The sequence below is a fragment of the Cotesia glomerata genome, linkage group LG7, assembly GCF_020080835.1.
Source record: "Cotesia glomerata isolate CgM1 linkage group LG7, MPM_Cglom_v2.3, whole genome shotgun sequence".
Taxonomy (NCBI): domain Eukaryota; kingdom Metazoa; phylum Arthropoda; class Insecta; order Hymenoptera; family Braconidae; genus Cotesia; species Cotesia glomerata.
Window position 1 is genome coordinate 19,707,657 of NC_058164.1, and position 20,501 is coordinate 19,728,157.

General features: G+C 30.7%; 4 protein-coding genes and 1 long non-coding RNA gene across 6 annotated transcripts; 2 read left to right on the forward strand and 3 right to left on the reverse strand.

Moving 5' to 3' along the window:
- Positions 1–1,658: 1,658 nt before the first annotated feature.
- Positions 1,659–3,293, forward strand: LOC123269188 (pentatricopeptide repeat-containing protein 2, mitochondrial-like). Its single transcript, XM_044734777.1, has 5 exons — positions 1,659–1,817; positions 1,895–2,415; positions 2,492–2,785; positions 2,863–2,967; positions 3,044–3,293. The coding sequence occupies exons 1-5, from the start codon at positions 1,736–1,738 to the stop codon at positions 3,194–3,196; spliced, it is 1,155 nt and encodes a 384-aa protein (XP_044590712.1). The 5' UTR covers positions 1,659–1,735; the 3' UTR covers positions 3,197–3,293.
- On the reverse strand, positions 3,251–9,580 carry LOC123269132 (tetratricopeptide repeat protein 37). Its single transcript, XM_044734678.1, has 15 exons — positions 9,418–9,580; positions 9,238–9,321; positions 8,560–8,895; positions 8,020–8,390; positions 7,503–7,921; positions 6,963–7,433; positions 6,733–6,890; positions 6,524–6,659; positions 6,086–6,453; positions 5,201–5,520; positions 4,824–5,120; positions 4,403–4,663; positions 3,938–4,321; positions 3,592–3,862; positions 3,251–3,511 (listed from the first exon to the last, which is right to left on the reverse strand). The coding sequence occupies exons 3-15, from the start codon at positions 8,883–8,885 to the stop codon at positions 3,364–3,366; spliced, it is 3,930 nt and encodes a 1,309-aa protein (XP_044590613.1). The 5' UTR covers positions 8,886–8,895; positions 9,238–9,321; positions 9,418–9,580; the 3' UTR covers positions 3,251–3,363.
- A 937-nt stretch (positions 9,581–10,517) lies between these two features.
- Positions 10,518–18,004, reverse strand: LOC123269255. Of its 2 annotated transcripts, XR_006510363.1 has the most exons (5): positions 17,902–18,004; positions 12,778–13,003; positions 11,585–11,810; positions 10,981–11,470; positions 10,518–10,895 (listed from the first exon to the last, which is right to left on the reverse strand). It is a non-coding gene; the product is annotated as an uncharacterized LOC123269255 (long non-coding RNA). The 2 variants fall into 2 exon arrangements; XR_006510362.1 differs by lacking the exon at positions 12,778–13,003 and having other exon boundaries at positions 17,902–18,000.
- Positions 14,729–15,524, forward strand: LOC123269210 (histone H1-like). The gene has a single exon (XM_044734802.1). It carries the CDS (start codon positions 14,796–14,798, stop codon positions 15,465–15,467), a length of 672 nt encoding a protein of 223 aa, XP_044590737.1. The 5' UTR covers positions 14,729–14,795; the 3' UTR covers positions 15,468–15,524.
- Positions 16,364–16,808, reverse strand: LOC123269244 (histone H4). Its single transcript, XM_044734846.1, has one exon. It carries the CDS (start codon positions 16,740–16,742, stop codon positions 16,431–16,433), a length of 312 nt encoding a protein of 103 aa, XP_044590781.1. The 5' UTR covers positions 16,743–16,808; the 3' UTR covers positions 16,364–16,430.
- Positions 18,005–20,501: the final 2,497 nt, after the last annotated feature.

Consider the following 20,501-nt stretch of genomic DNA (forward strand, 5'->3'; position numbering starts at 1 on the left):
CTTGCAGTGGAGACTTAGAAATAAATTTTAATGTAAAATTTTAATCATACAAAAAACTAAAATAAGTTTATTTCAACGATTAAGGGCCAGTTTTTCAATCCGGGATAAAATTTTACCCAAGATAAAATTACTGTCAATATAATAAAAAAAATAAATAAATAAAGAATTTAGCGACATGATATTGCTCTCAGTTAGTTCTCCATGAATTTGGTCATTTATTTAAATAAAAAATAAATACATAAAAATAATAATAACCCTCACTCTTAGGGTCAGTTTTTCAATCCGGGATAAAATTTTATTCGAGATAAAAGTACTGCCATTATGATAAAAAAATAAATAATTCAGCACAGTGATATTGCCTACGAGTAATTCTCCTTGAATTCAGTCACTTATTTTGAATTGAAATAAATAAACATTAGCCACATGTCACAGAAATATTCACCTCCAACTGTGACAACTTTCTGATTGTAAATAAATAAAATAAAAATTAGGAAAACGGATGACCCGGAAGGAGATCCCTGTAACTTCCCGCTAATTCAATACTTAAGCGCTTGAAATTGCACTTATAATGTTGTTGAGCTCTTCAAGCTCCAAATTACAATTTATGTATTATTTTGAGCTTTATGAGCTCAAAGAGGTAGCTGTTCTATGCTTATGAGCTCTTCGAGTTCATATCTTGCGTTTGACATATATATTATTAATTTATAATTGTTTTAATTAATTTAAAATAATTTAAATGACACAATGAGAGGTTATTATTATTTTTATGATATATTTATTTATTTTTATTTAAATAAACGACCAAATTCATGGAGAACTAATTGAGAGCAAATCACGTCGCTGAATTATTTATTTTTTTTTTTTTTATTTTATTGGCGGTACTTTTATCTCGGATAAAATTTTATCCCGGATTGAAAAACTGGCCCTTATTGTGTCATTTAAATTATTTTTTAAATTAATTAACACAATTATAGATTAATAATAGATATCTCAAACGCAAGATATGAGCTCGAAGAGCTCAAAAGCATAGAACAGCGACCGCTTTGAGCTCGGAGAGCTCAAAATAACACATAACTTGTAATTTGGAGATCGAAGAGCTCGATAACGTTACAAATGCAATTTCAAGCGCTTAGATATAGAATTAGCGGGAAGTTGCAGGGATAGCCTTCAGGATCATCCATTTTCCTAATTTTTATTTTATTTATTTACAATCAGCAAGTTGTCACAGTTGAAGATTAATATTTCTGTGACATGCGGCTAATGTTTATTTATTTTAATTAAAAATAAGTGACTGAATTCAGGGAAAACTACTTGTACGTAATATCACTGTGCTAAATTATTTATTTTTATTGTTATATTAGCAGTACTTTTATCTCGGATAAAATTTTATCTTGGATTGAAAAACTGGCCCTAAGAAATTGAGATAAATTTTCCGTTTAACTATTATTATTAATTAAATAATAATCAATTACTGTTCCGTGGAAGTTTAATTAAATGATAAAAAAAAAATTATTCAGAAATTATTAAAGCCAGTAACTAACACCAGGATGAGATTTTTATTCCTTGAAGATTTGAACAAGCTCTCTCCCCTCCTCGTACTAATGCCAATGTATTTAGAGTAACTAGTCAGGTGTTATATATATATAACTTACTATATTATATACTATCTTCGTTCAGTAAGAAAATATTTTAATACTTTATCACTTGATTAAATAATTAATATACTTGTGTAATAATGGCAGGGACAGTTAGATGTATTTCTAAGTTTAATATAAATATATTAAATAAAGTGGTCAAGCAACAATTGATTTACAATGGTAAGAAAATAAACATAACCTAATAATATCACATGTTTTTTTTTCGACTTTCATATAAAATATATATTTGTTTTTAGGAAGCCGGACTCTTTATGATGAAGCAAGTTTGGGTTTGGATAATTACAAGTCTACTAGGAACATTGTTATGGAAAAATATAAAATAGGTCTTGATTCATTTAAAAGTAAAATGCAAGAGTCAATCGCTGATGAAAAAGCAATGATTTTCACTGAAGATTTAAAATCAACATTACATCTAGTTGAAAAAAATGACATTCAATTGCTCGTTAGCATGTTGGAAAAATATAATTCTCAAAATTCCCAAGTACGCTTTGGAACATTTAAATTTGGACCTGTTGTCATGAGAACACTTTATTATTTAAATGAACCAGAAATTGCATTGAATTTATTTTTAAACTCCAAATACGATGAATTTTTTAATCAAATGTCAACCTTCATGCTGATAATGAATTTATTATATGAGAACAAAAGATACGCTGATGTACGTACTACTTACGATAAAATAAAACAAAAATTTATTAATGGTATCAGTCATCCCAAATTGGTAATCAACATTGTCGCCGTAGCTTGTTACAAAGAGGTAATTTGGCTTTTTTATTCCATCTATCATGTTTTTAGCAATTCGCCTTTTAAATAATTTTTTTACCATTCAACAGAATTCACAAGAGAGTTTGGAGTACGGATTAAATATTTGTAAAGATTTAGACCACCGAGGTAGTTTACCACTGAGGAAAGTAATCGCTGCGTTAGGTGCTTTAGCTCTTAATTTAAAATCGCCTGAGGTCACACTGGAACTTGTTGCATTAAGTAGAACAGTAGATTATATATCAATTAGATGTATCAGAATAATGGCACTCGCTGACTTAGGACGAATCGATGAAATTGTTATTGTACTGAAATCTTGTATTCAGCGAGGAATACCTGAGAAAAATGGTTTTTACACTGACGTGGTAAGTTTATTATATATAATATTATTTATGTTATAAATCAATTAAATATTTTTAAAATAATAATTTTATTTTATTAGATTCCGAGAATTCAAGAAGCTATGAAACGCTTGAAGATTGGTGAAGACCATGAAATTTGTAATTTAATAAAAATTCTTCAATCTCAGGGTTATATTACGCCCATGGTAATTTTTTGACTATTTTTACAAATAAAATTGAGCTTTACTTTAATTTTTAATTTTAATCGATATTTATTTTCAGACTCTGGATGAGCATTTGACACAAAAAATTAAAACACAACCCAAAGATAATGAACCATCCTCAAGAAGATATCAAAGTTCAAGTTGGAGTGAATCTTCAAGTGAAGTAAATTACTATGAGAGACAAAATCGACAAGGTAATACATCTTTCTAAGAAAATAGCTAAGTAATTGCGATAAAAAACAGTTTTTTTATTATAATTATAAACAGTGTATGTAGTTTATTCTTATTAAAATAATACAATTTTTCAATTACAAAGTATTGGTATGAAAAAATTTATATCACTGAGTTTTAAATATGTCGTTATTATTCAGATTTACTTCAACATTTTGTTGAAATTTCTAAAATTTTTTCCTGATTTGTTTGTAACCATTCATTCATTGGTTTAGAGCAGTTCCATTTTTCTCGAATAATAGATACCAATGATAATAACCATTTGAAATTCGGAATTGAATCGCTTTTTTCACACCTAAAAAAATTTTTTATTTAATTTTGGATCAATAACTGAATAAAATATGTAATGAATAATTTTAGAACACGTTTAATTACCGAGGTAACGTAGCCACAATTAAATTCGCCCAACTTTCAGCAATACCCGGAAAAGAAAATATGGTTTTTTGTACAGATCGTAATCCACATTGTTCTTTATCATTGTTTACATCAATTAATTGACCAAGCGATGAGACACAGGCAACTTGTGCGACAGCAACTGTTGAATTTTTACGACCAAGGTATAACGCTTTTTGTGCACAGTAACCAAAATCACTTGAATTTGTTTCAAGTAAAAGTCTAACAAGACTAATCCACGAGCCAACATCATCTGAAAATATTTTGTTTATTTTAAATAATGAATAATTATTGTATTTTTATGACAATAATAACAAAATATAGAAACCTGGACGCCTGTGAATAGATTTAGAGATTATACGAATAGCTCCTGTAATATCATGATGCATAATACACGAGTAAGCAGAAAGACGAGCAACATGATGTCTGTATTTAGGATCATCTTTGTAAATTTCAAGTTCTTTAAGAACAAGACTCGTTAAATTTAAATCATCATGAAGAAGACCAAGTGCTGCAGCAGCTAAAAGACCAGCAACAGTTGGTGGTTGTATTTCGATGCATTGGAAAAGAAGTGTTTTAACATCATCAACTTCTTGGAACATATACGCCATTGAAGCCATTGCACAGAGCACGTGTGCTTTGTCAGATCCATCATCTGCTAACCAATTCAAAGCTGCTTCATACGCCGCATATGATTCCTCATATTTTGCAGCTGTAAAAAACATTTTTTGAATATATATTTTTTTTCACATATAGGCATAGTTTTTTTTTTGTTATTCATGTTCATAAATACCTTTGAACAAAGCTAAGGCTAATTGACAGTGAGAATTAAAGCTAGCTATTTTAATACGCTGACAAACTTCAATAGCTTCGTCAAATTTTCCCATTTGAACTAAAACTCGTGCAAGATTTACTCTTATATGATCTTCTTGAGTATCTTCTTTTCCTAATTTTAAAGCAACAGAATATTCATGAGCTGCTAACTTGTATAATTTTTGCCGTTCTAATAGCAATCCTAAAGCATTTCGGCCGTAAATTACACCAGGTTCTCGCTCTAAAGTTTAAATTTTGTTTTTTATTAGTTAAAAAAAAAAAAAAAAATAATCATCTAGGGTAAAAGCCCCAATATATGATCATGTACCAGTATATGATCATATACTGGGGCTTTTACCTTACTAAAAAATAACTTTAAAATAAATTTTTAAACTCATTACCGGTATACCAAGTCATCGCATCTATAGCTACTGGTATTGCGTGCATGTTTACAATCATATAATGATAAAGAGCATCCTTTTTAGCATCAGGATTTAAAATAGTCATCAATACCCAATGAGAATAACCGACTGCAGCTTGAGGATGATACCCAAGTTGTATGGCGTGACGGAATAGATCCATTGCTTCTTTATTGTCTACAGATTCAGCAATTATTCCTTGGCCAATCCAACTGTTTGAATACTCGGGATCCGCACGTTGGGCTCGTGAAAATGCTTTATTTGCTTTAAAAGTTTCACCTATAATATAAAATATAATAAATCTATACTAATTTTTGTTTACTTTTTTTTTTAATAAAGTATAAAAGATTAATCAATACCTAAATGTAAATACAAAGTTCCTAAATTTGTCCAGGCAACTCCATTATTTGGCTCACGATCAATCGCTATAACCCAAGAATGTTGAGCTAATGCATAATTTTTAATTTCTGGCATCATGCATATAACTCCAAGAATATTCCAGTGTACCCAAGTTGTTGGGCAAAGTCTAACAGCTTGTTTAGCGGCTTCGAGACTTTTTTCGGCTGTAACTTTACGATTTACCGTACTATCATGAATAAGTTGTGACAAATAACAACATGATAAATCATGCCACAGTAATGAGGAGTCTTTGGTAATACTCAACGCTCGACAATAAGATCTGAAATAAATTTTGAGACATCGAATAATTTTTTAATAAGAATTTTGAAATTAAAGTTTTTGGTAATTATTTACAAGTGGGGTCAACGCCATTTTGAGCCATAACTAGGTGAAAAATTAACATTTTCAAATTTTTTTTTATTCTGCTTGTTTTTACGGCGCATTTATGATAAAAAATGTCGTGAAAGAAAAAAATAAAGATTTTGATAGTTTTTTTGCCTTCAAAAGTTGGAAAAAATTTTGGCTCTCATGTTTTTGGATAAAATTTCTATTTGATCTTTTTTTTATATTTAATATATATATATATTTTTTTTTTAAAGTACATAAAAAAACGAAAAATTAAAAAAAAAGTTGAGTATCATAATTTTCAAAAAAATTTATAAATTTTTTTGAAAATTTGTTAAAATTGTGATTATCAACCTTTTTTTTTTAATTGTTCATTTTTTTATGTATTTTTCAAAAAAAAAAAAAATTATATCAGTAAAATCAAATAGAAATTTCGTTCAAAAAAATGAAAATTAAAATGGTTGGCCCCACTTGTAAATATTTACCAAGTTTTTTCTTACCTTGCTGCAAGAGTAAAAAGTTCACTTTGGTGGATTTCAATTCGATATTTCTCGCTCATTGATTTAATTAATCCTGGAGTTACTTCAACGTAACAATATTTTTCCGGTAAAATTGCAACCCTGTAAGAAGCATCGCCAAGGAGCTTCCAAAGGCACGATAAGTTACTATTCTCAATGATAGCGTCGGTGATACAATCTATTGCCTGTTGACAATTTCTTCTTGCACGCCCAAGTAATTGTTTACTGGCACTTTCTTTTGCAAGACCTAAACAAGTTTCTGCTAACCCTTTCAGTGCTGGTATATAACGTTGCTCTTGGCTTAGAACTTGAATAAAAGCTTCTTTAGCTTCATCATGTCGACCGAGAACCTGAAATTTTTTGTTTTGTACTCATTTTTCTAATAACTACTAATTACTCTACTTGTAATTAAAAACTTACTAATTTAATATTAGCAAGTTGTATCATTGGATAAAGAGAACCAGGCGATAAGTCTAGGGCACGTTGATAAGATTTCAATGCCGACGTGTGTGCACCACGGGCCCAATAAGCGTCAGCAAGTGATTCCCAACAGTGACTAAATAAAGAAATTACTTGAGCTTAATTAATCGATTAAAGATTAATGATTAAAAATATTTATATCATCTTACTTGTCATTGGGATCCGCTCGAATAACATATCGCAGTGATTTGATGGCTTGTTCAATTTTTCCTTGATCTAATTGCTGAAGACCCAATTGTAGCCATGCCCATTTTGGACCTCCTCCTTCCTCAGTTGTTACTCTTTGAAGCATTTGCATGTTTGCTTCCTAAAATTATAATTTAGTTTTAAAACTATTCATACAATTTGTAAAATGTAAAATTTTTTTAAATGTACTTACGGTATTTTTCAAAAGTCTATAAGCTGTACTTAGACCAGAGCCAGCTTCCTCGGAGTTAGGATTTATTCTTAACGCTTTTTGATAACATTTTCTTGACTTCTCAAGATCATTACCATGTTCCCGATAATAATGCCCAAGATAGACTAAACATTCCCAGTCGTTTGGATCTGCATGGATACCTTTTAAGAAGGCCATTAAGCTATGGCTATAATTGGACATCTTCCAATAAATTGTACCAAGTATTAACCAAGCTTCGGAAGTATCCAAAACTGCTCCCAAAACATCAATAGCTTCTTCATATGATTCTCGATTTTTCAAATACAATGCACGAATTACTAGTGCTTCTTGATGAGTTTCTGGATCATTTTCTAGTTCTTTCAAAAGAGTAAATGCTTCAGGAATATCTTGAAGAATTTGAAGTCGAGCATAAAGTAATTTTAATTTTTTCAATGAATTATTGTTTTCAAGTAACTGAAAGAATTTTGATGTAAATTACAAAATAACAAAAATAATAAAAAAAAAATAATTTCTATCATTTACCTTTTTACATTTTTCTGCGGCTTGTTCCCATTTTTTCTTACTTTCACTCCTCGCTAATGATTCAATCAATTGTAAATTCAGTTTTTCAATCATTATTTTTGAACTTTTATTTATTAGTTGCAATGATTTTTCCGCTGCATTTTCTGCTTCTGCCCAACAATGTAACTTTGAATTGACATCACTTAACGCAATCCAAGCAAAAAGTAATTTAGGATGTAATGCTATTGCTTGATAAAGCAAATCCCTGGATTCAATAAGATTATCTTTCAGCCAATAATGCATTGCTTTTGCAAAAATGGCCAAATAAGAATCAGCGTTAAGATCAAGTAGTGACTGATAGTATAAGTCAATCGCAATGTCTTGAACAGTTTTATAATCTTCTAAAACAATCTGTTCAGCGTAAACACGACAGATCCATTCTAAAACAATAGTTAAAAAAAAAATCAAGTGTTATGATTTATGAACAGAATTATAATTAAAACTATGATTAAGTAACTGTAATCGGTTATTTCTTTACCTAATGGATACATTTCACGAGGATATTTTAGATTCATCTGGGTTGCAGCAGAAAATAATCCAGAATAATTTTTTTCGGAAAACAATAATTTTAAATAATTTTTATAATATTCTAAATGCTTTGAAGATATATCCTTGTCAAGTGATGAGAGTAATACATTTTTGTATAATTCGTGGTATTTTGGAAGCGCATTTGTAAATCCATTTATCATTGATATTAATAGTCCATCTATTTTGTACAATTCATTTTTATCCTTATCTTCTTTTAATTCTAATACAAGAGCAATAACTTCATCAAAGATTTCATTATCATTCAAAATGATTGATAAACGTGACAGTTGATCCAAGTAATTTAAATTTTTTTGAATGTCACTAAAAAAAAATATATTTTCATGTTAGTTTATCTAAAAATAGAATTTCTTTGATAGTAACTTTAACTAACTGAGGATTTCTGTTCAGTAGAATATTTTTGGAGCAAAATTGTCAATTCATGACTACCAAATTATAAAATCTAATAAATTGATTTAATAATTGTTTTTACCTATCGAGTTTTAATAATTTACAATAAGCTGGGACAAGTTCACGCCAAGTTTCGACATTCCCAGGTTGGCCTTCATAAAACTTGACCAGTCCTCGCCAAGCTAATGGATTATCTGGCTGTAAGTCAATGGCTTTTCTATAAGCCAAAGGTGCTTGCGATTTATACTGATCAATATCTTTCATAGCTGCTCCAAGCAGTATAAGAGCCATGTAATTTTTTTTATCTATTTTTAATAATTTTTGACATTTTTTCATGGCCTCAACATATTGGTGTTCATCCAAATAACTTCGGATTTCTTTTAATGCTATTTTGGCTTCCTTGGACATTTTTTATGTACTGAAAAAAAATTTTTTTTTTGTTAATTTAAAAAAATCGATTGATATTCATGATATTCATAACATGCTTTTAAAAAAAATAACATAACCATATAATTTTTGATGACTGAAATTAGCAGACATCTGACAATTCTTAAAATTTTTATAAAAAATTCATATAAAAAAAATATTTTAAAAAATTAGCACTTACAATTTTTCAAATCTTCTACACGTGGAACTTTGTTGGTAAATTTTTTTCGTTATAATTTAATTATTATAAAAATTATTGGATGTCTGTTAAATTTAGTATCATAATTGTTGTTGATTCTAATATTAATATTTTATATAAAAAAACATATCTCACCGAATAATTACATCAATAAATTGTTTGACGATGCAAAGAATCAGCTTTTTATTTGTATATTTGATATTCTTTTTATTATTTGATCTATATTTTAAAAGGAAAAAAAAAGTTTAGTAAATAAACTAACCGGTTGTACAATTTACATTGAATGAATAATAATAATATTACTGTCACACTTACTTATATATATCGTTTCTAACCTTTCTTTTTTTCTTACTTATTGTCATTTGGCTTTGCCAGTAAAAGAACGAGCGTCGGTAACAAAATTATACATTTATTGTGAACATAATTATACATTGCCAGTAAAAGAACGAGCGTCGGTAACAAAATTATACATTTATTGTGACCATAATTAAACATAATTATACATTATTGTGAATCCGAAAGGATTGATCACAACGCTCTCTATATATTAATATAGAATTACATATAAAAAAGATGGCTGCAATAAATGATAGCGGGAAAAACCCAGGAAGATTTAAAATATATGTATTTTATTTGTAATAGTATCGGTAAGAAAAATAAGAATCTTTAAAAAATTGTAAACTTTTCTATTTTAAATTCTATTGTTAAGTATGGGAAATTTTCTATCATAAATTTTAGGGTATAGACGAATTTATAATTACCGGAAATTCCCAAGGAAAAACTTATAAAAACTTTTAGTACTGTCCAGTTAGTTTAGACATGATAAAAAAAAAATTTCTTTGTTAAAATAAACCTACGTTAATTGTAATGGTCACTTAGGATAAGATGCCGAACGTTTTGGAAATACTCTTTACAATGCTGGGAAAACCCGGAGATCTTTATTTATTACTCTTTTTATTGTCATAATCCTTTAAGTAACTTATTTTCCAAAACGTTCGCTTAAAAAAGGGATTGCTCGAGTACTCAAGACTAGGTCATAAAAACCAGGCATCCATGCGGATTGCATATAGTCTGGGAATGTCGAGTCGCCTTGACGTCATCGTAGCATAGTCCCATTTTTGCCAACTCGAGAAGGGATGCTTACTGAAGACAAGAGTCGCAGAGGCGCACGCAACTACCCTCACTACCCTCTGGGACTCTCCCACTCCAAAAGTACGAACATCTCAACCAGGGGAGTCGAAAACCAAGGAACAAGAAGACTCTTATCAAAAAGCAAGACTGTAGTGCACTACGCAAATTTTCCTTTTTCGAAATTATTGTCGGTACTTTTTATTTTGTAACCTATTGAATAATAAATAATAGATTTGCGCGCAAGGCAAATCTAAATTAAACTAAAATAATCTGAGCGTTTTAAATTCATTAAATATTTATATTATTTATTTTAAATTATTCAAATTTAAATCTACTCTCCCGCCTTAATCTATTTACTGCGAGACTCAAATCTAAAGTTCCATCCATTATCATTACGCTGGTGTCTACGCCGCGACATAATGGCATGCCATGAGTAATATTGACCGATACATCCAAATAGTTCGTTAAGAATTTACTGAATAATCCTTGCATTGGACTCAGCATAGATATAACTCGTAAATTGTCAGTGTCTTTAGTGATTAAGTCATTTAGGACGATAAGTTTTGGTTCGGAAAGATTTTGTAGTTTTGCTGAGACTTTTATTTTGTAGCCATGTAATTTTTTAGTCCGATCGAAAATTATATTTTCGCAAAGTTCAGAACCTGTCGGAAACGATAATTTTTTTATATTAAATATAGTTAATTTTCTTTGGAAAAATAATATAATCAGTCATTTTTTTAGACTTACCATAAATATATTTAGTGTTTTCAGCATATTCGGCTTTGAAAATGCTCCAATCCCTATCGTCATCTGAAAATTGAACTTCTCCAATTTTGGCCCAGAATGCTGGAGCAACATCCGCGAAAGTATTAAAAGTTACTATATCAATTCTTCCTCCTGTCGCAGTGCAGTAGTAAAATTTCGAATTTTCAAATCTATTTTGAAATCAATCAAATATGCTGTCCATGGATTTTTGATTTGAATTGTTTTTGTCAAAAACAAACATTGTTTCTATTTCAAGAGTCGGCATCACTTCAAACAAAGTCATTTCAGGATCAGGATTGAATTCTCCAAGAATTACCACCAGAAATTTTATCCGCCTGGTTGACGGTTCCTTTAACATTTCATTTTTATTCAGCAAAATAATATCAGTCTCATCATCGGTTGGAAAAATTTGGTTGTGACCCCAAAATCCGATGGTTCTAAATTCCGCTCTGCAGTTATTGAACAAATCTCTCTTATTTAAAAAAAAAAAATTATATATATAATAAATAAAAATTTAAATTTATAATCATATCTTACTTTATAATTATTAAAAATGTTAAAATACAATATTTTTATATTGACTTACCATCATGTTGTTAAACAAAGCCAAATTATTTTTAGGAGGTATTTGAATTTGGCTAGATACAAAATTTTGAATAAACACTAAAGCTATAAGTTTATTCATTTTGAAATTTACTTCCTGAATGAGCAAACTCTGACTAGTAACTACATGTCGGCTACCCATAATATTTATACCATAAATAAATTATGAGCTTGTTTAGCCGCATTGTCATGTTTTGTTGACACTCAACCTGTAATCAAAATAAAGATGACATATCAAAGAATATTTAATGATTCAAATAATAATTTCGGAGTTTTTGGTTCCGATAAAACTTCTTGCTATATTTCTGGCGTAAGAAATTCATTGTTATGAAAGAATGTTGACTTGGAAAACGATGTCCGTACATTTGAAGGAAAGATTAGTATCGGTAGCTTACTGGTTTCTGATTACGTCATATTCATTTTTATATTTTTTTTTTTTTGCTTAAAAAGTTCATGAAAATTTTATTTTATTATTTTATTTACTACAAAAATTAAATAATATTAGAGTGTGCTCCTCAAGTACCTTATCAATCTATTTGCACTGAACAAAAAATTAACTTGATTAAAGAGTAAATTCTTGAACCAAAAAACCGAAGAGGTGTTAAGTAGAGAAATTTTTTATTTTAATAAATTTGACTTGCTTCAAGAATTTTTCTCTTATAATCAGTCTGAAGCCCAAATAAATTTATGGAATTGAATCCCAGATCAGTAAATGGGAGTTTTGTTGTTTGTAAATAAACTCATTTAAATTTAAAATAAAAAATATTTAAGCATTGCAATGACAGTGAACAATAGTTAAGAGTATCTATCTCAAACAAAAAAATTTTGAAATAACTAATAGAATTTTAATACCAAAATAAAATGTCTAGCTATAATTTCAGACAATATTCGCTTAAATAATTTTAGATGATAAAAATCGAATATTAATAATAATTTAAAATCATATAAACAAATATTAATAATTAAACTAATATGTAATGATAATAATTTAAAATTTTCAATAAATAAGGAGAAGGATCCTGCATTTAAAGACATAAATATTTATGTGTTCCAAATAAATAATTTAATATTAAACCAAACGCATATGTCTTTGTATATGCGTAAATATGCTCACGTGTATACAAACACTTAGATATGCAATAGCACATAAGAGTGAGTGAGACAAAAAGTTTGTACCTTGATCTGAATAGGGAGCCCAAACGACCTTTTCCGGAAAGAAGAGAGGGTGAGGGCTCAAAGAAACAGGTAACTTCATTGGACACTGTTTTCCCCCAATTAGTGCAAATTGGGAATTATAAATATCTAAATATTTGAAACCTTGAAGATTTTCGCCTAGACTCTCTCTCGTGTCCAAGATCTCCAAAGGTGTCGATCATAAAAATGTCCCAAGAAAAGTGTATCGCTTGGAAAAATATAAAGTTGAAATACTTGAATAATATTTTAACTACACTGATAAAAAATTTTTTGATAAATAGAGTTGTTAATAAATATTCAGTGTGTCAATCATAAAGTCAAAGTAAAATTAAAGTAAATTTATGAAACAAAATTAAAAATTTTAATCGTATGAAAATAAAATATCGACTCACGAATAAATAATAATTTGAAAATTAATCAAGGCAACCACGTGTGACAACAGAACATCTTCAGGTATCATCAATAATTTCATAATTCTCATATGTAATTTTGAACGTTATAATCTACTGTTATTAGATAGTTTCGTGAGATTTAATTATTTTAAGCTAATTTTATGTTCAACAATCTATTTCATATAATTAATTTTGAGTATGTAATAATTTTAAAAACTGACACATCATTACTTTTCTCCATACTTTTACGTTCTTGGTCTATTGGTTGAAACATACTACACGGAAAAAAATAAACTGTTGCTGCAACAGGAGGCAGTCGTGTTGCAGCAACAGGATTTTCCTGCAGCTGCAACATGACTGCCTCCTGTTGCAGCAACAGTTTATTTTTTTCCGTGTAGGGCTGAAATAAATTAACTTGATCAGAACGTAACAAAATGAAAATACAAATTCTAAGCTGTATTGATCAAGAAATAAAATAAAATTCATTTTTCGGTTTGATTCAAGATTTTCAAGCTTTTCAAAATGATCTTTTTGGTTCAAGATTTCTTCTCTAGAATCAAGTTTTTTTATCACTGTACATATACGTATATAAATTTTTTGGTCACTGTTGTTTCTAAACCTTATTTGACTTCTTCGGAGATATTGAGTAATAAATACCAATGAAATAAATAGATTTTTATGAAATCTACCTAAAAAAAATAAATTAATTATTTCAGTGTTTCAATCTAGACATTTTATAACTTAAAAATCAACCGAATCGCTGATTTTAAATATGTACGCAATAATAAACCAATTTAATTTACGGTGAATCAAAAAGTATATATTACATGACTTGAAATTCATTACGGAATTGCATTGATAGTGAAATACATCAGTGGCAGTCATAGTTAAAACCAGATGAAAAACTACAACAGATGAGTACTAATAATAAAATAATTTTCACTTTCAAATTAAATATTTTCTTAAAAGTTCAATGGTTTTTATTTAATAAAGACTAATAATTATTATTATTTTATATGTTAATGATAATTTTCACTAGTTGAAAAATAATGGCCTGTTATAATAACAAATCCGCGAGTTGGCTTGGGCAAGCCGATTATGATCGCTCATAAATACAACACAAACATATATTTGGTAATTATTAAAATTTATACCGTAGTAATGAACATTAGAGAGTTATAAAAAATCATTTTCGCAGGAATTGAATAATTATTTAATTGTTTATTAACAATATTGTAGTTACGTCTATCGTTTTCGGAGTTGTAGTGTCTTATATAAATTTAAATAAAACTTGCTGTTTGTTAATTGTTAAAAGAAATATTTTTTTTTAAGTAATTTTTAAACATTTTGATGTAAGAAAAAATGATTTTTATAAATAAATTAACCAATATATATTAAAAAGATAACAAATTAATACAATGTTCGAACACCGCCGAATAGAATTTATTGACAAGAGTTAGGTAATAAGAAGAGTAATCTTTCTCCACGGTCCGCGTAAAATCCGTGGACGCTGCGTGAGTTTTTTGGCGCCATCATTTAATAACGGCCGTCGTTAGAAGCTTTAATCCGCGTACTATCTCATTATTATAAAGAATAATCATCCTCACGATGACTGATACCGAAGTCGTGCAATCTCCAGTGGAGAAGAAGATCGCCGCTAAAACTGATTCTGTTAAGAAGGCAGTCACGGCTAAAAAACTAGCTACCAAGTCAACTCATCCTAGCACCGCTGACATGGTCAAGGCTGCTATCAAACATCTTGCTGAGCGCCAGGGATCATCGCTTCAAGCTATCAAGAAGTACATCGCTTCAACTTACAAAGTTGATGTCGAGAAGCAGGCTCAGTTCATAAAGAAGTTCCTCAAGTCGGCTGTTGTCAAGGGAATTTTGATTCAAACCAAAGGCAAAGGTGCCTCTGGATCCTTCAAGCTTCCAATCACCAAAGCTGCAGTCAAGCCGAAGCCCAAGGCAGCTTCCGCTGAGAAGAAAGCAGTTCCGAAAAAAGCTGCAGACAAGAAACCAGCAACTAAGAAGACTCCTGGTGAATCGAAAACTTCAGTGAAAAAGACAACTGGACCCAAAAAAGCTGCTACTACGAAATCGGCATCAGCTAAGAAAGCAGCCACTAAACCTTCAGCGAAACCTAAAACTACTGCTACACCAAAAGCTAAAAAAGCTGTTAAAGCTCCGACTGCCAAACCCAAGTCGCCAAAGCCCAAGAAAGTTACTGCTCCAAAAGCGGCGAAAGCTCCTGCCAGAAAAGCTGCAGCTAAGAAATAAGACGACTACCTTTTTATTTAATCATTAAAAAAAATAATATAAACGGCCCTTTTCAGGGCCAACCAAATTTTTTAAAATGTAAGCTACTCTCAATTTTAAATTATGTTTGAAATCTGTTGACTTGCTTATAAAAATTTTTGATGATATATTGAAACTATATTTTTTGAAGTGTAACTATGAGGTAAGCGCGCATGAGGGTAAAATTTTTACGGATGAAACGCAATAATATTAGCGTCACGAAAATGTGAAACGTTTTTGTCCAAGAGGGAGACAGCGATTGAGAGGGAGTGAGAAAGGGCGAACGTAGCATGAAGCATATAGCCATGGAACGAGAGCAGGGAGCAAGCGAGTGAGAGAGAAAGGGAGATCAAGAAAAAATACACGCTATTGGTTGATGTATTCGTTTAGTAGTTAGATATTAGAATTTTAGATGGCAATACATCAATGAATGATGTATAATAATCTCAACACACCAACTACAAATTTAGGAACGACAATAGATGTTATTTTTTTACAAGATATTTATAAATATATTTATTTTGGTAATTAAAATGTAGAGAAAAACAGAGTCACAATAAATGTTAAAACATATCATGTCCAGTAGTTACTAAAACTGATTGTTATCAGGAATCAGAGTTTTAAGACTCAAAACTAATCAGAAATTACTTGAATAATGTCGATATTTATTGATTTTGTTTGTGTATTTAGGTATAAGAATGTGACCTTGCTAATAAACAATTAAATGTTCTAGGGAGATGGACGAGTACATGTGAAACTATATATTTTACCGCGTTAAAAGTGTGTGTTAGCTAATAAGGATATTTCAATTGCAATCAATTGTAATTAATTATGATTAAGACAGATAATTGTATTTTTATAAACATGATAGATGTTCTTCGTCTGAAAAATTTGGTGGCTCTGAAAAGGGCCGTTTGGTTTATTTTTTGAAGAGTGAATATGAATTTAACCTCCGAAACCGTAGAGAGTGCGTCCTTGACGTTTCAATGCGTAAACAACATCCATAGCAGTGACTGTCTTTCTTTTGGCGTGTTCAGTGTACGTGACGGCATCACGAATGACGTTCTCGAGGAAGACCTTGAGAACACCACGAGTCTCTTCGTAGATAAGCCCAGAGATACGCTTGACTCCACCACGACGAGCCAGACGACGGATGGCCGGCTTAGTGATACCTTGGATGTTATCACGAAGAACTTTACGATGACGCTTGGCGCCTCCTTTACCCAATCCTTTTCCTCCCTTACCACGACCAGTCATGTTGGCGAAACGTGAATTGGAACAATGTTACCAAGATGAAAACACTGACGAGAATGCGTTTCAATCGACAAGTGGAGATATTTATTTACTTTCTTAGACTTACTCCTTCCGCTGGAATTTTTCTTGCTCCCACCACTTACTCTTAGCTTTGAACCAATCAGATTAGTTCTTAAGTGAGGAACAATAATTGTTGTAGTTTATTGTCGGGAATTATTCCCTCTTTTTTCACTTTTAACCAATCAAATCGTTAGAATCTTATCTTTCCTACGGCAAGGGTCACGAAAAGGCGCCATCTTGGAAAAAGTTAACAAAAAGGCAATTCGGGGGGATTTCGACCGAGACTTAGGAACACTATTAGATAGTAAATTAACATTTGCTCAACATATTAAATATGCTTGTGAAAAAGCAATAAAAATAAAAGGTATACTCCTACCACTAATATGTAGAAATAGTAAGCTCAGTTTTAAAAACAAATTAATACTATATAAGAGTATGATTAAACCTATATTATTGTATGCAGCCCCAGTTTGGAGTGGAGCTTCACAAACAAATATAAACAAAATTAAAATATTAGAAACTAAGACACTTAGAATGATAAGTAATGCAAAACCACGAACATCTAATAACTATTTAACAATCTCCAAATAAAACAAATTACAAATGACATAGAAGAACAAACAAAAAACTTCTATACACTAAGAGTCAATCATCTCAATATTTTAAGAAACTTACTGTATGACAAAATATAAAATATACCCTTCAAAATAAAATATGAACTACCCAATATCATAACCCTAAAAGACAAATAACATAAAGCCAATATCTTTGTACATAATGTAAATATTATTATAAGTAGCCTGTAAGTTAGATATAAGTAAAACATTTTTATCTAGTGGTCTTTTTTCAAATTTTTGCCACGCAAATTAAAATATAAACAATTACAAAACTAAAGAATATAACATTAAAATAAATAACATAAAAACAATTTGAAGGGTTCCAAAACGGAACGGGAAAAATTAAATAATAAGAAACTAAATATGTACTACTCTATTTTTGTACTATGATGAAATGATAAATAAAGAACTTTTAAAACTGAAAACTGAAACTGATTTCGACTCAGTCCAAAGTCTACTTTCTGTGTAATAAATTGGTCTAGTACCTTGCTAAGTCACTATGGCACGAACCAAGCAAACTGCTCGTAAGTCTACTGGTGGTAAGGCTCCACGCAAACAAGTAGCTACAAAAGCTACCCTGATAGCCACAGTTTCAGACCAACCAAGTTGGTGTCAGATAGTTGCCACCAACTTAGCGACAACTTGCGGTCAACTTCCGAATTTGTAACTGTTGGCGCCAAGTTGGCTACAAGTTTCTGAGAAAAAAGAGACCAATCTACTGCCGCAATATGTCGCCAAATTTCTTGAGAAACTTATCGTCAACTTGGTGTGAAAAAGTTTCAGAGCAACTTTTGCCGACAACTTGGTGACAACTTGGTGAACAAGTTGACACCAACCGAGTTACTTTCCAAGAGTTGCCGCCAAGTTGGTGACAAGTTGCGGCAGTAGATTGACAGAAAGTTGCGGCCAACTTGGCTATCAGGGTACTCGTAAGAGTGCGCTAGCTACCGGAAGAGTAGGGATGGTAAAATCGATTCCGATTCTACCCGAGAATCGATTCTTTGGTCAAAAAACTCGATTCCCAGTTATCAGAATCGATTCTTAGTGATCGAGTTTATAATTTATTTTAATGCCGGAGTAATAACACTATAGCATCAATATATTAAATAAAAAATGGCCCAAAGTAATTTTATATTTCATTATGAAAATATTTTTAATTTAGCGCTCTCTGTGCGTTCGCATTCAATCGGATTTCGTTCAATTCAAATATTTGAGAAAATTTTTATTTTCATTTGTATATGATTTTAATATGGTATTGAAATCTTGTCTGTATAGGTGAAATTTTGAAAAAAGAAATTAAGTCATCGAAAACTCTTGTGATTACCTGCGAAAATAATCTGACAGATCATCAACCATCTTCAGATAGTAATGATCTGTGTTATTTTTTAGACGACGCTGTGCAACACAACATTCAAGTCGCTGACAGTTATGAAGCAGCGGTCTGCCTATCGAACTTATGCAGTTTATTAATTGGTCTACAGTAGACTGGAAAACTAATCCTAACCTGATTGCAACTTGGAAATTGCTCGAATCTGATTACCCCTATTTGTCGACTGTAGCTATAAAATACTTAAGTGTTGTTGCAACATCAACACCGTGTGAGCGCTTATTTTCACACTCCGGGTTGATTGCAAATCAGCTCAGAAATAGATTATCACCTAATCATTTGAATATGTTAGTTATCTTAAAATCTATCTTACAAATTCGTGGTTATCATAATAATATTTAATTAATTATTTGAGTAAAATACTAATTTTATTGTTTTCAAATGTTACTTTTTTAATAAAATGTAATAATATTTTTTAAATTTGCATTTTATTGTACCTTTTACCTTATTATGCTAGTTTCATTTTTTTAAATTAAAAAAATTTATGAAATTTTAATTTAAGAAAAAAAAATTCTACTCAGAATCGATTATTTAAAAGAATCGAATCTGAGAATCGAAATTTCTGAAAAAAGAATCGGAATCGAGAATCGATCTTTCAGCTTATGTTTCCATCCCTACGGAGGAGTCAAGAAACCCCATCGTTACCGTCCAGGCACCGTAGCTCCCCTCAGGGTTTTGGAAATGCCGTAAAGATTCGATATTTATACGATATGAATGATGTATTCTTACCGTAATAAGGTAAAAGCCCCAATGTATGATCATGTACCAGTACTCCATGTATTCGTACGTCAGACATATTGTTGGTTGATAATAATGGCGATGAATTCACTTTCACAGAATTAAACACAGTAACAGTTAGAAAATCAATTATGAGATTGACGTCAAATTCATGTAGCTCGGATGGCTTTTCTATCAAGTCATACAAATGTGTGCTGCCTTTTTTTCAGCAAGCAATTACAGACCTCTTCAACGTGTCATTAACTACAGAAGTCTTTCCGGGGAATTGGAAGCTATCACATGTGATTCCTATTTCAAAAAAGGCTTATCCAGTAACTGTGAAGATAATAGGCCTATATCGCTGTTGCCAAACTTGTCAAAAGCGTTGGAACGGTGTGCTCATGACCAAATTGTTAAATATATCAATGACAATAATTACTTCGATGAATATCAGACAGCATTTCGTGGAGGTTTGGGTACGCAGACTGCCATTGTAAAGTTCTGTGACGATATGACAAGCGGTGAATGAGTCAAAGGTTTAAATTGCGATCTCATTTGACCTTAGCAAGGCCTTTGATTCTGTTAATCACAAAAGATTATTATGTAAATTGTCATCTATGAACATGTCGAATTCAGCCATTGATTGGATTGGATCTTATTTAGCAAACAGAAAGCAGTCCGTACGCTTTAGCGAAGGTAACTCGTCGTGGGAAGAAATTGTAAGTGGTGTACCTCAGGGAAGTGTGCTTGGTCCGTTATCCCTGCTGGAAAGAATGACAAATACACATATAAAATCTCATAAAATCTATGAGTATTTATATGTGCATTTGTCCATATTTTCAAACTTTTTATGAGAATTTTTGATTTTTTTCCAATAGGGATTATTCTCACTATACATCACAGATCTAGCTAAACGTTTAGATTGCCAATACTTATTCTAAGCTGATGACTTACTGATATACCTTTCTTGCCATCTTTCTC

Bases quoted from the DNA above. Each gene is read 5' to 3' on its own strand.
- LOC123269132 (XM_044734678.1), bottom strand. From the start codon at position 8,885: ATGTCCAAGGAAGCCAAAATAGCATTAAAAGAAATCCGAAGTTATTTG. The intron at 6,660-6,732 runs GTAAGATGATAT...TTCTTTATTTAG, and splicing joins CGAGCGGATCCCAATGACAA to TCACTGTTGGGAATCACTTG. The intron at 6,454-6,523 runs GTAAGTTTTTAA...AAAAAATTTCAG, and splicing joins AACTTGCTAATATTAAATTA to GTTCTCGGTCGACATGATGA.
- LOC123269188 (XM_044734777.1), top strand. From the start codon at position 1,736: ATGGCAGGGACAGTTAGATGTATTTCTAAGTTTAATATAAATATATTA. The intron at 1,818-1,894 runs GTAAGAAAATAA...ATTTGTTTTTAG, and splicing joins GCAACAATTGATTTACAATG to GAAGCCGGACTCTTTATGAT. The intron at 2,968-3,043 runs GTAATTTTTTGA...ATTTATTTTCAG, and splicing joins AGGGTTATATTACGCCCATG to ACTCTGGATGAGCATTTGAC.
- LOC123269210 (XM_044734802.1), top strand. From the start codon at position 14,796: ATGACTGATACCGAAGTCGTGCAATCTCCAGTGGAGAAGAAGATCGCC.
- LOC123269244 (XM_044734846.1), bottom strand. From the start codon at position 16,742: ATGACTGGTCGTGGTAAGGGAGGAAAAGGATTGGGTAAAGGAGGCGCC.